At 50.1% G+C, this 14,901-nt stretch overlaps 1 protein-coding gene across 2 annotated transcripts in view; it reads right to left on the bottom strand.

Annotated features, from left to right (window-relative positions):
* CAMSAP2 (calmodulin regulated spectrin associated protein family member 2) overlaps window positions 1-14,901 on the bottom strand; it is a 96,923-nt gene that overhangs the window by 34,328 nt on the left and 47,694 nt on the right. For both annotated transcript variants that reach the window (XM_052653600.1, XM_052653601.1), the window contains exon 3: window positions 2,669-2,830. In XM_052653600.1, the coding sequence (XP_052509560.1) occupies window positions 2,669-2,830 (162 nt within the window). The remainder of the gene's footprint in view (window positions 1-2,668; window positions 2,831-14,901) is intronic.

The raw sequence follows: 14,901 nt of genomic DNA, 5'->3' as shown, positions 1-14,901 counted from the left end.
CAGCTGGAGCGCCTAGGAGAAAGGCGCTTGCCAACCTCAGCGCTGATGCTCGCCGTTGCTTAGTCACTCAGCCACGCCTGACTCTCTGCGACCCCATGGACTGCAGCACGCCAGGCTTCTCTGTCCTTCACCATCTCCTGGAGTTTGCTCAAACTCGGGTGCATGGAATTGATGATGCCATCCAACCATCTCATCCTCTCCTGCCCTCTTCTCCTTTTGCTTAGGAAACAAGACAACTATTTTTCTGTAAAAATTTTCACAATCTCTTTTAGGGCTAATAAGTGAAAACTATTTTCCTCAAAATTAATGTTTTCATTATCAGTAGAAAACACTTTGTTTGGATTAAATTCTTAACCTGTGATTTCCTAGGCATGTCCCTGGATCATGAGTGGGGTTTAGAGTGGTCACAGGTCACAGTTAAAATACATGAAAAACTTTTGTATATAGGAACTTCTCAAGGAGAAGGTCTAACTTATCAGATTGCTCAAACAGCCTATAATTCAAGATGACTAAGACACAATCTGTTGAGTGCATAAAATATTTCTTGAGAATAGTTTAGATAATTTTGGATTTTGAGTTACTGATGTTACGGTCATTCCAACAACAGTAAATAAATGCTCAAATTAACTGATAATGGCAAAATGTGAATGCCATTGTCAACCACTGTAACTAAGTCAGCAGGTTCTTTAATTCTGCTGCTTGAAATTCAGTTCTGTGCTTAAAAGAAGGACTGACGGGTTTTAATTTATGGTGACTTGGTCCCATCACTCCATGGGAAATAGACGGGGAATCAGTGGAAACAGTGTCAGACTTTTATTTTTTGGGGCTCCAAAATCACTGCAGATGGTGACTGCAGCCATGAAATTAAAAGTCGCTTCCTCCTTGGAAGGAAAGTTATGAATGACCTAGACAGCATATTCAAGAGCAGAGACATTACTTTGCCAATAGAGGTGCATCTAGTCAAGCTATGGTTTTTCCTGTGGTCATGTATGGATGTGAGAGTTGGACTGTGAAGAAAGCTGAGCACCAAAGAATGGATGTGTTTGAACTGTGGTGTTGAAGACTCTTGAGAGTCCCTTGAACTGCAAGGAGATCCAACCAGTCCATTCTGGAGGAGATCAGTCCTGGGTGTTCATTGGAAGGACTGATGCTGAGGCTGAAACTCCAATACTTTGGCCACCTGATGCAAAGAGCTGACTCATTGGAAAAGACCCTGATGCTGGGAGGGATTGGGGGCAGGAGGAGAAGGGGACGACAGAAGCTGAGATGGCTGGATGGCATCACTGAATCAATGGACATGAGTTTGAGTGAACTCCGGGAGTTGGTGATGGACAGGGAGGCCTGGCGTGCTGCAATTCATGGGGTTGCAAAGAGTCGGACACGACTGAGTGACTGAATTGAACTGAAACTTGGTTAACAGTTAACTAACAGTCTTCTCTACCCATGACTCTACCCGAAGCGTTACAAGGAATTAACAACACACAGACTTGCTTTGGTGTGTGAGGTTACTGCATGCCAGATCTCAGAGCATCGACTCACTCAGCTGTGTAAAACACTCTTCCTGAGAGACAGCAGAAGCAGAAATGAGCTGGCTCTGACTCAGAATCCCCCATTTACAAGCTAGGACTTTAATAATTTGTTGGTATCCGTGAGCCTCGGTTGCCAGTTTGAAGGAAACCTACTTCATGTGTGGTTTGGGGGATGACGGCGCTGAGATGGTCCCCAGTGATCCAGTGAGTGTGGGCAGGGCTGAAAATTTGCTTCAGACCCACCATGGTCGACATGCTCACTTCCACTGAGGGCACGAGCTCACTGTGGTCTGCACTGAGGTCAGGGTCCCAGCTTCCCGGAACCGGCAGAGCCACGGCCTCATCCAACTGCCTCGAGGCCCAGAAGCCAACGAGAGGCCAGCGAGGCCTGCAGGCCAACTCAGGTCTGCCACCTGCCAGCTTCCCTTTCCTTCTCTAAGGCTCAGCTTTATGGCACAAGCCTTTCTAACTACATTATTTATTTATGGTCTTCACATGTCACTCAAGCAAACCTAAAAATCATCTAATTGGCAATATGAGAAACTTCTTTCATTCCTGCATGCAAAAAAAGTTTACGGAGCACCCACAGAGTACATTCCCTGCTTCGGAGTGCTCTGAATTTTGTACTAGTCTGATATCAACTCGGTTCATCATAGACTGTAACGATGGATATTGCGGAATACATGAAAGCTCTCTCCACCATTTCAACTTCAAGTCTAAAGGGAATGGGAGCTGTTAAGGCTGCGTGACTTTAATTCTCACTTTGACTTAAAACAAGAGAGTCATGGAGTCTGTCTTAGTCTGATCAGGCGGCTACACCACCACCACCAGAGGCAGGAGGCCTGTGAGCAACGGAAACCTATTTCTTGGGTTCCGGAGGCTGGGAAGTCCAAGGCGCCAGCAGACTGGGCCTGGCGAGCCTGGCCCCTCTTCCTCAGAAGGGGTGAGGGGCGCTTGGGGTCTCTCATGAAGAGAGCAACCCCGCTCCCACTTGAGGGCCAGCCTTCAGGACCTCCGAACAGCAGCACACTCGGGGTCACGACGTCACAGCCAGCTCTGTGGGAGCAGACTTTCAGCACAGAGCAGGGAGGCACGGCGTCCATGGCTCTAAGACCGCTGCTACCCAGGGGCGCACCCACCTTGTTGATCCAGTACGCGACGGCGTCCTCGATGTCGTAGGGCAGGTCTGTGGCCTGGAAGAAGGCCGAGTACTGCTGCGCACAGGCAGCCACCTTCTCCACGCTGACCATCTCCACGGTGTAAGCCATCATGAGGGTGTCGATCATGGCCAGGTGAGCGCTCTGGAGGCAGACGGAGAACGACCGTCAGCATCCCACTGAGAGACGGCTGCTTTCAGCATCCCACTGAGAGATGGCCGCTTTCACACTGTTAAGTGTCACTACCACTGCCCAACAGACGGGAGTGGAACGAAACGTTAGGAACAATAAGCCTTGATAAGAGAGCATAAATGGTACCCACAGGCCGGGGTGAGCTCAGGTAGCCCAACCAGTTTATCACTCAGATGCTCACCGAGGATCTCCATTCAAGGTGCTCATCATCTCCTACTCAGAGGAGGCTCCTTGTCCTGCTTTTCCTGGTTTTGAGAAGGTCACGGTCATTTACTCAACGAAACGACTGCAGACTTCAGCGTCATCTCTGAGCAAGCTCTCTCCTCTGGTCCACAGGGAGCCATGTACAGACTCCACTCCTGAACTGCCCCTCGAGTCTAGCCTCCTGGTCTGCTCACCTCCATTCCAGCTCAGACTCCACCACTTCTCACCCCTGAACAAGGCCAGTAACCCTCTGCTTTTCCTGGCTGCAGCTTCTTCCCCACCCTCCGCATCCATCATAGGACTGCTTTCCTTTGCTGCTGTTTTTCACGAGAGGTAGTTTCATACAGAAATGTTACACCACGGCGGCGGAAGGCGGCGGGGGGGCGGTTCTTAAAATTTCCCAACATTAGGAAGTTCTTAGTCGAAAGCACCCTGTCGCCCTCCTGCTCCCCAAACAGCGTCCATGGTTTGGAACGTATTCTCACCGAACACTGTACTCCCCGCCGCCCCGGAGTAGACACTCGCACCGCCTCCTGCCCTGTGGCGCTGCAAACACACCACCACCCTGCATTTCTCCAGGGAGGACTGTCACTGCGGGGCTGCTGGGCCCAAGGGCAGCCACATGTGCAGTTCTGAGAAACCGACACGGATCTGCTCGTTAGAAGGGTGGGGCAGCTTCCATCCCACAACCCCCCGCCCCTGCAGTGTTGCCAAGGGTGCCTGTTTCCCCACATTTTTGGTCCATATTAGACATCATGCACTTTTCATCATCTGTTATCCAGTCTGGAAGTTAAAAACCTTCCCTTGTTCAGACTGCACATTTCTCTGATTAATGACGATGGGCATATTTTCATATGTCTAGCAAATATTTGTATTTTTCCCTCAGAAAACTGCTGGCTCATATCTCTGGCTTACATTTCTCTGTGAGATGATCACCTTTCCTTTTTTATTTCTTGATTTGTAAGATTTCATTATATATTAGGTGTCATTTCATCATCAAATACCTTTTTCCAGCTTATCTTTGGACTTTCTACTTTATTTGGAATGTAATATTATATTAGGAACCAGAGATCAAATTGCCAACATCCGTTGCATCACAGAAAAAGCAAGAGAATTCCAGAAAAACATCTACTTCTACTACACTGACTACGCTAAAGCCTTTGACTGTGTGGATCACAACAAACTGGAAAATTCTTCAAGAGATGGGAATACCAGACCACCTTATCTACCTCCTGAGAAATCTGTATGCACACCCAGAAGCAACAGTTAGAACCAGACATGGAACAACAGATTGGTTTCAAACTGGGAAGAGTATGTCAAGGATGAATAATATCACTCTGCTTATTTAACTTATATGCAGAGTACATCATGAGAGACGCTGGACTGGATGAAGCATAAGCTGGAATCAAGATTGCTGGGAGAAATATCAGTACACTCATATATTCAGATGACACCACCCTTATGGCAGAAAGCAAAGAGGAACTAAAGGGCCTCTTGAAGAAAGTGAAAGAGGAGAGTGGAAAAGCTGGGTTAAAACTCAACATTCAAAAAACGAAGATCATGGCATCTAGTCCCATCACTTCATGGCAAATAGACGGGGAAACATGGAAACAGTGGCGGACTTTATTTCCTTGAGCTCAAAAACCACTGCAGACGGTGACTGCAGCCATGAAATTGAAAGACAGTTACTCCTTGGAAGAAAAGCTATGACCAACCTACACAGCATATTAAAAAGCAGAGACATGACTTTGCTGACAAAGGTCTAGTCTAAGCTTTGGTTTTTCTAGTAGTCACGTATGGATGTGAGAGTTGGACCATAAAGAAAGCAGAGCGCCAAAGAATTGATGCTTTTGAACTGCGGTGTTGGAGAAGACTCTTGAGGGTCTCTTGGATTGCAAGGAAATCAAACCAGTCCATCCTGAAGGAGATCAGCCCTGAATATTCATTGGAAAGACTGATGCTTGAAGCTCCAATACTCTGACCATCTGATGTGAAGAACTGACTCACTGGAAAAGACTCTGATGCTGGGAAAGACTGAAGGTAGGAGGAGAAGGGGACGAGAGAGGATGAGATGGTTGGATCGCATCACTGACTCAATGGACATGAGTTTGAGCAAGCTCCGGGAGTTGGTGATGGACAGGGAAGCCTGGCGTGCTGCCGTCCATGGGGTCGCAAAGAATTGGACATGACTGAGTGACTAAACTGACTGAACTGAATATTATATTGCAGAGAAGGTCTAAATATTGAATATTTACTTGGTAAAACCTGTTAATCTTAATGTTCTCTTCAATGCCTGCAATTCCTCCCAAGTTTACAAAAGGCTCCACACCCCCCAAGAATATAAGAATACTATGCTTTTTTTTTAATATTACCTTAAATCCATGTGGAGTAACTTCTGAAGATGTTATAAACTGGGGACTATTTGGAAACTGATGTTTCCAAATCAGAGATGCCACCATCTCACGCTCCCATAAAGTCGGCCACATCTTCTGCACTGTGAAGCCTAAACTCCTTAAAAAGGGGAGCACGTGTGACTAGCTGGCTCCACCGCTCAGTCCAGCTTCACAGCCTGCGTCTCTCCCTTTGGAGCAGCCACGGCAGAGCTCCGCTCTCCCCACGCCAGGCGGCCTCCCGCACCCCCACGTGCAGGCACGTCCTGCTGCTGGTCCGAGTGCCGCCCTCTGACCCCCTTTCCAGCTCGCTCTTCCCACAGAGGGAGGCCAGCTCCCCACAGAGTGCTGTTCGCACGTGCATGAAATCTGCTTCTTTTCCAGTTTTACTGAGATGTTACTGACACAGCACAGTGTGTGAGTTTAAGACTGGACACGCGACCCTGTGAAATGATGAGCACAATAGACTCAGTGACACGTGTGCTGCGTCCTGACCCACTACCTGAAGGGGCCACAGGCCACGGCGTCTTCACACAGCTCCTCAGACGAGGCTAGTGAGCAGCTGGCTAAGGACCACAGACTGGCTGGCCGCAGGATGGGCACTGGCTCCCAGGTGAGACAGTGAGACCCCAAGGGCAAGGGCATCTTTGGAGGTACCTTCGCATTCCCTGCACCAGACACAGCGCCTGGCAACAAACAGGGGCTGAAGGAAGGAAAGGAGCTGACCTACCACTCACTGTAATGACGGAAGCGTGAGCTTGACTCTGGAGGTTAGGACCTAGGTTTGACTTGGAGGTGGGGACCAGGGCACTGAACACTCAGCAGTGTTGACAGGAGGGCAGGGGCCTGTCCGAAGCTGCATGCTTGATGACGGCCATCAGAAAACCAGTGGTGACTCAGATGCTGTGCTGAGTACTTTTTACTAACATACCAGCTCTTCCATTTCAAAGCTGTTCTGAAATAAGACTGGAGATAACACACACCTTTTATCACCCTTAAAGCTCAGAAGGAAGCATCACTCACGCTCTTCACGTGAGGAAGCTGAAGCTCCGAAAAGCAAATGGTCGGTCCCAATCCGTGCGCTCCTTCTACTGCGTCATGCAGTTGGCAGAAACTGAGTCAGCTAGTCAGGCAAGAAAAATGCTCTGGAAATGACAGACAGACATCAGATGCAGGAAAGAAGCGCAAGCATGACCGTTCGAACTTCAAGTCGTGTTTTCCCACACTCTGCCTCCCTTTCAGGCTGCTACTGTCCGGGGACCCTGGGTCTTCCCTCAGACTCAGGGGGACTCGGTGTCCACCCTGTGCGCCCTTCACGCAGGGGTTTACGTGTCCTCTCCATTCACCTGAGCGCCAGGGAGCAGGTCCCGTCTCTCTCACCTCTGCTCCCAGCACGAGGGTTAAGAGGGAAGCCCTGAGTAGGAGGATTTGACAGCATTCTAAAGCATAACTCTTCTGAACAAAAACGTGGAAAAACATCTTGAGAGCCGTAAAGCCATTCACGTCCTCTTCACTAAGACTGTTTCTCTTGGCAATTTACTCCACAGTTAAGAGTTTAAGAGAGAAAAAAAGAGCTGCATGAAGGAGACTGACCGTTACTCAATTATAGGCAACAAGAAAGGAAGCAATGGTACAGCCACAATGAAGAATGCATGCTCTCCTAAGCTATTTAACAACAGGAGAAAATGTGCTCCACGCAATACTGAGTGCAAAGAGCAGCAGCATACTGTAATGATGTTCACAAGACATGCACGCACATGGGCAGACACACGAGTGTGTGCACACACATCTTGAATACACCCGTAATACACATAAGACAGGAAGAGAAAGGAAAAGAATAAAAGTAAAACTTGCTTAGAAACGACCTTATAACAATATGCAGATCATTACACAGAAGTATAATCAGGAATATATTTTCAGAACAAACTTCACCTCACTGATTACTTCAAAATATTCCTAAATTCAAGAACAAATTTAAAAAAAATTCCACTACTTTGTTTACAGATATTTCCATAAGATGTTCACCCACTTTTAAACTAAGAATCTTCAAATCTGAGCATGATTTTTTTTACCCCTTAACTCTATAATGTGTGGAGAATTTAAAAATCATGTTTAACAGAAACTGTATACACGATGAAGCTAGAAAAGATCAACAGTGGAAAGTGAACGGTAGGCTACCCATCTGGACTGATTTATGTCTCTAAATACACACATTCCATTTTCTACCCCAAGCATTAAGGTCAAATAGCAACAGCAGCAGCCCTCACCGAGAGTGGCTCCCCAGACAGCGTTTCCAGCGGCGCTGAGACGCACTGTCGCCGAACCTGCGCAGCTCAGAGCAGGGAACCGCCGGCGCGCGTGAGAGCGCCAGGGGGCGCCCTGCCGTCGGGCTCAGCGCCCAGGCGCCGGCCCGCAGCCTGCAGACCTCTGGGCGCGGCCGGAGGGGCCACCAGGGGGCAGCACAGAGCCCGCCCGGGAGCAGCGGCGGGAAGGCCGGCTTCGGAAGGAGAGGCAGGCGGTTCCCGCGTCTCAGTGAAAGGCGAGGACAGGAGGCCCGCAGCGCACCGACTCGCTAGCAGCTTCCAGAGCTGGGTTACAGGGTCACGTTACCTCCGACCAGTGGAGTCCGGACAAAAATCGGTCACATGCGTGTATCAGAAATGAAGGTTAAGGCCGCTAAATTAAGAGCACTGAAGTGCTGCTGGCGAGATGGTGATCAATGAGCCTCCCAGATGATGAGACCCAAGTTCTACCACTTCACGGCTGTTGACATCCTTTTATCAGGTGTAGCTACAGGACTAAGCAGGTGTTTCCTGACCTGGACTCCGGCCCGCGGCGCAGTGCCAGGGCCCGGAGTCCACGGCCCTGCAGGGACACGGGGGCGGGCAGGCGCAACAGAGCCGCAGGCGCACGGAGACGCGGCACGGCCCGCTCTCGAGCCGGCGCGCAGCAGCCTCCGCACGCCACACCAGGGCGCCAGCGCCAAGTCCCAGGCAGAAAGCGAGACTTTACACGTCGTGTATTTATATGAACAAGTTTTCCATAATCTTCATCTGCCCTTGACTTAGAGGCGCAAGGAAAACAGCACTTAAAGCCCTACTGAGATGCCACTTCCCACCAGGAAGGCTGTAATTGCCGTCAGGCGACAGCAGCCTCCGGCGAGGCCGTGCGGCGGCAGGAGCCCCCGCGCTCCGCGGCCGGGGCGCCACACACGCAGCCGCCGCGCGAGCGGCGCCCGGCAACCCCGCCCCGCGCCGGACGAGGAACGAGGCGCGTCCACACGAAGGCTCTGCACCAGCATCCACAGTAGCGTTATCCGTGGTAGCCAAACGGCCACCAGCGGGCTGGGAAAGCAAAAATGACACATCCATGATATTCCGAATGGAGTGTGCCCTGGTAAAGACCGACAAGCGCGGGAGCCTGGTAAACAATGCTGAGCAAAATGCGCCAGGTGCACGCGGCGCGCGCGCGCACACACACACGCACACACTCTCTTACTCCATTGATATAAAACGTCCAGAACGAACCACTAGAGAGACACAGAGCAGGTCAGGGGCTGCGAGAGCTGGGGCTGGGGAGACAGTGCTGCTTTCTGATGACACTGTCCTAACAGGGACTGTGGTCATGCTTACCCCGCTGAGTACCCCAGGCCAGCGCACGGCACGCCCGGAACGCACGCACGGCACACTCTGCAGTCACGCCGCAGCTGCTGCCCCCCAATCAAACTAACCCCTGACGCTTCCCTGCCTCCTTCCCAATGCAAACACCTCATAAACCACCTCAGCTCTGAGGCAGGCTGTTAGCCATATCCATGTGTTTGCAAAGTGTCCTTAGAAGGACTTCAAGGTGAAGCGACACTGATTTTTCTAGACAGCCTCGTATTTTAGACATTGTTAAAAAGTGAATTAAATGTTTATTTTCATGAGTTTGCTTTCTATATAACTTTAAGTAGGAAATATTTATGTATGAGCTGATGATAAAAGTAAATATGCTAAATTAATTCTAGTTTCCTCCCACAGATATTTATGTTCACTTTCTTAAGGCACTAGCTCACTGGATAAAAGGTATACACAGTTTACTTGAAAAGATTATCATTTATGATTTTTCTTAGATAAGCTTAATTATTTTAATAGCTAGAATGAGACATAGGTTGCTATAGTTGGTATGAGAATAGAAATTTTCCAGAATAAATTTATTTCCAATCATAGTGTCTGTCCTCTTGTATGACAAGATCCTAGCACACCAAAAGCTCAGCCTGTCGTGGGAATCCCCAAGCAGCCAGCAGGCAGAGCTCGGCACAGTCACTTCCACAGCCCTGGTTCAATTCCTGGTCAGGGAACTAAAATCTCACAAGTTTAAAACGAAACAAAAAACAACTGGCCTATCAAAAGTAGGTTAGTCCTAGGGGCAGAACACACTGGCCTTCAAACAAAGGCAGGGTACCACTGAGCAGCCCTCAGACAGAGGGAGAGGACCGCCGGGCGGCCCCCGGACAGAAGGAGAGGACCACTGAGCGGAGAGGGCTGAGCTCTAACTGCAGCAGGATCGGGGCTGTCCCAGGGACAGCGATGCTGCCTCCAACCTCCAACCTGGACGAGCCACAAAGGGGGCGGTCGCTCTGCTACACTGCGGGGAACACAGGCGCACCTGGAACCCTGGCGAGGGAGGCCCCGTCCGAGAGAGCTGAACCCTTCATATGCATTTGCTTGTGACCACACTGAACTGACACGGCTATTTCACCCAGACCCTCCTGGTCAGACATGTGAAGAAAGAGCGAAGGGTAAACAGTAGGGTCACCAGGAGATAACTCAGCACAATGACACCCGCTTAGCGGCCGTTTAATTTTGCCTCAACTGAACAAATACCCTGTGACACAGAACAGGGCAGCCGGGGGCTCTCTTTAGCCCATGTCTGTAAGGGCACGTGAGCTGGTTCCACTCAGTCACTCCCATGCGGTGATTCTGATTATCACCCAGGGGAGAACTGTTTCCAAGATAATGTTGAACCAAACTGAGATGAAGCTTTACTGCAAAGGGAGGTATGCAAGACGCAGCCCAGCCCAGCTGTCTTCCAAAACGCAAGTCCCAGACCAACGAGAGACGGTGTCTCCGGAGCGGCTCCAGCACTTCCTCTGGACCACACTTAACCTCCAGCGGGACTTCCCTGGCGGCCCAGTGGCTCATTACTCCTTCACCCAGCGCAGGGGTAGAGTCTGATTCCTGGTTGAGGAGTGAAGATCCCACACGCTTTGTGTGGGAAAACAGAAGCAGTACTGTAGCAAATTCAGGGGAGACTTTAAAAATGGTCCACATTAAAAAAAAAAAAATCTTAAAAAAAACACATCATTCAAAACAACCAACCAACCTCAAACAGCAAGTTACGGATGTTAACTAGGCTCTATCAGGTGGACACAGACAGGAACTGCACGCCAGCAGCAAATAAACATGGTAAACAAAGGATGTAGTCTACAGCGGCGGTTCTCAGTGTGGCCAGGCATCGAAAATCACGCCATCTCCGGGTCCCGAACCTCAGAGGGCCCAGGCCAGCCTCCTAGCAGGAATCTCGCCTCCACAGCCCTTCATCACAGCAGACTGACCGTGCCATCACCCCCACAACCAAGGCCAACGGGGGCTTCCCAGAGCCCGGCCCGCACCTCCTCCGGTCCAGCAGCGCCAGTGACAGCAAGACGAGCGCCGGGGCTCAGCCCTGACTCCGCACCACGACGCCATCCCAGACAGGGCCCGCGGTGTCCCTGTGTACAAGGGCGGTGAGCCGCCGCCGATCCCATCACGGGGCGGGCCCCGGGTGCAGCCGCAGTTCTCGGATGGCGGCTCGGGCTCCAGCCCCGGTGCGGGTTCGGCCACCGCCCGGCGCCGAGGGGACACGGAGGCGTGGGGACTCGGGCCGGTGGAGGGGCACTGGGGGTGGCGCGACTGCCCCCCTCCCCGAGAGCTGCGTGCGGCTGGCGCTCGCCGGAAGACTGAAGCCGCGTGTCAGTTCCGGGTGACTGAGTGCTCCTGCGTGTATGTGGATGTGCTTCCAGCCCTCGGTGCCTCAGTCGTGTCCGACTCCGTGTGACCCCAGGGACTGTAGCCCTCAGAGCTCCTCTGTCCAGTGGATTCTCCAGACGAGAGTGGGTTGCCATGTCGTACTCTAGGGGATCTTCCCGACCCAGGGATCAAACCCAGGGCTTGGCAGGCGGAATCCACACCACTGAGCCACCTGGGAAGCCCTGTGTCTACGGCAGTGTGTTTGGACGAGATCGGGTGCGTTCAGGGTGGTATGGCTATGGACGGCCATACATGATCAGGGTTCAGCAGCCCCCTTGGGATCTTGAAGAAAGGGCCTAGAAGCAAGAACACGATGAATGGGCCTGTATCCAGATCCTGGTTTCTTGGAACGGCTTGTTCCAAGTCAGAGATAAGAAAAGCACAAAGAAAGCTTGGAATATCTAGTTGTGTCAGAAAGAAAAAAGGATTTAAAAACTGTCAAATGGATATAGGAACCGGCCTAAAGGGGCCCCCACTGGCCAAACACAAGCCTACATGAGTATAAAAAAGATTAATGACAAGAATGAATCACAACACAACCCAGTCCATTTGTCCAGTCACAGGTGGACAAGGGATGAGAGAATTCTTAAATCACAGCATCACAACCACCAGTGCAGCCACTGATTCCGGCAGAGGCCACCCCGAGATGCTGAGACTGCTGGGGGAGCCAATAAACACCAAAGCATCAGCCCACATGATGCCGTGGCTTCAAAGGAAAAGCGGTCACCCTCAAAGCCTCCAGTGACGGGACACAAGGAGACTGATTCAGCACCACCCCTGTGTATAACACACACCACCTACCCATGTCACGGAATTCATGTCATATACCACACCACCTATTCACGTCACGACATCCATGTATATAACACAGACACACACACACCTATTCATGTCATAGCGTTCATGTATGTAACACAGACACACCTATTCATGTATATATAACACACACCACCTACTCATGTCACATAACTCGCACCCCTATTCATGCCCAGAGGCTGCAATCTGAACCTCATCATGAGGAAACAAATCAGGTAAATCAGGATCAGGGTATATTCTAGAAGCCACCTTGCTTGCATTCCTCAAAAATGTTAACGTCATGACTGAATAATAAAATAAGGGGGGAGAGGCAACCGTTCTAGACGCAGATGAGCAAAAAAGGCAGGCGGCAAGAGAAGCGGACGGTCTCTGACCGGCTTCTGATCCGGAAAGGGCTGGAGAGAAGCTACGAGGGATTCCGGGCACACGGCTGGGGAACTGAGGCTGCAGAGCGCGTGCTGAGTGGCAGTGCAGCTGCATCTGCATTCTCCGTGTGAAAAAAAATAAAATAAGTTCTCAGCGTGCCCACGGTATTCTGGCTATGCAGAAAAATGGCCTCGTTTTCATAAGATGCTGAAAGGAGAGTGTGTGTGCAGACAGAGAGCTAGGAACGGAAGAGGGAGGAGAGAAGCGAGTGTGGGAACATCTGAGTGTCCGTTATTCTTTAAGTCCAGAAGAATGAAAAGCGGAAGAAAAGGCGGTTTAGAAGCAAACAAAACCATATTCCTTTTCCACAGAGCTGAGGCAGTACACTCACACACGCAGCCTTGTACAGGCTACACCTAAGTCAACCGAGGTCCAAAGATGAACATACAGATCTTATATCGGTATCTTTATCTCACAAAATACTGTGTGCAGAGTAAACTTTACGTGATACTCAGCCTAAACAGGAACTGCTTATACACACACAGAATAAGCTGTTTCCGTTTACCTTTTTAACACCTAAGTAATTGTTGGTGGCTTTCTTCTCAAACCATACCTCATAAAGAAAGCATTCCAAATATCTGTTTGTCCATTAAGCAAGTCATCAGAAGGGGACAGGGGAGCGTACGGCCTTCATGGAGTTCTAATTAAGCAGTGCTTACCAACCCTATTGCTACAATTAGACAGAGAAACTGAGGAGGTCTCAAGTGAAAGTGAAAGTCGCTCTGTTGTGTCCGATTCTTTGCGACCTGTGGAGTCCATGGAATTCTCCAGGCCAGAATACTGGAGCGGGTAGCCGCTCTTTTCTCCAGGGGATCTTCCCCTGGGACTGAACCCAGGTCTCTCCCGCACGGCAGGATGTTTTACCAGCTAGCTGAGCCACCAGGGAAGCCCATGAATACTGGAGTGGGTAGCCTATCCCTTCTCCAGCAGATCTTCCCGACCGAGGAACTGAACCGGGGTCTCCTGCATTGCAGGCAGATTCTTTACCAGCGGAGCTACCAGGGAAGGCCCCAAAAATCAACATTAAAATCTTAAAGAATGAAATGCCTTCAGCTGAGGTTTCAGAGCAAACACAGCAGTCCCTGTAACGATCCGCTGGTACATGGAGCTCAAGGACATAAGTGCTCTCCAGTTAGAACACCGTCCAGAGGAGGCAGGCCTCTCTGCAGCACCCCTTTCAGAAGCAAGTCATGCCACAGAAATGTTAGGATCTGGAGTGACAATAAACTTTACCTTTGTAGTCATTATTCTGCTTTACGACACATTTACTAAACACTTTTAGAACAATACATACTTAAATATATTATTTTGAATTAATTCATACACTAATATTCAGTTTAGGAAAGACTCAGGAAGAGAAACGGGACAATAGAAACTGACCACACTTGCTAAAGCTTACCGACCCCTCATCACAGGTCAAGCGCTGTATCTAGAGAGTCCTCACCACGTGCAGGGCAGACGGCAGGGTCCTTCCTGACACAGCGGAGAGAATGGAGCCAGAGTCTCAGAAGCAGTCCCAAGTCAGAGGCGTGCTGCTGGCCGAGCCTGTCCTGCTCTGCAGGCGCAGGGCCCCACAACCCCGAGGCTGCCTCACAGAGCTTCTCTGCTCCTTTCAATCTTAAAAACCCATTCCTCACAAGCTTTTGTAAATTAAGCTTTTTACTAAGTAATAATTACAAGTTCACATGCAACTGTAAGGAGTAACAGAGATGCCACCAAGTCCTCTCCCAACCGTAAAGTCACCCCAAGAGATGGACACTGATGCAGTCAAATCGTCACAACGGCCTCTTACAGCCACGTCTACTTTCCTCCAGCCCTCCGTCTCCTCAGACCCTGATCTGTTCTCTGGTTTTATAATTTTGTGCTTTCAAGAATGTTACACAGATGTCATTGATAGCTTACGGTGAATGATGTCGGATTTGTAATCTTCGAAAAAGAAAATTTATCTCCGGGACTAGGGACCAGTCTTCATCACGCAGAGCTTTTGTGTGGAGAAAATTGTATTACAGTGAAAAGGACTAAGAAAGCTTCTGACAAAGACAGAAGGGGGACGGACAGTGCCCCCTCGCCGGCCTTATCAAGGCTGTATATACTTTTACCAGACGCACTCCCACAACATACATCTTCAGCTAACAAG

This window comes from Budorcas taxicolor, chromosome 16 (genome assembly GCF_023091745.1).
Source record: "Budorcas taxicolor isolate Tak-1 chromosome 16, Takin1.1, whole genome shotgun sequence".
Taxonomy (NCBI): Eukaryota; Metazoa; Chordata; class Mammalia; order Artiodactyla; family Bovidae; genus Budorcas; species Budorcas taxicolor.
Note: the sequence above shows the minus strand (reverse complement) of the source record. Positions and strands in the feature narration are given on the sequence as shown.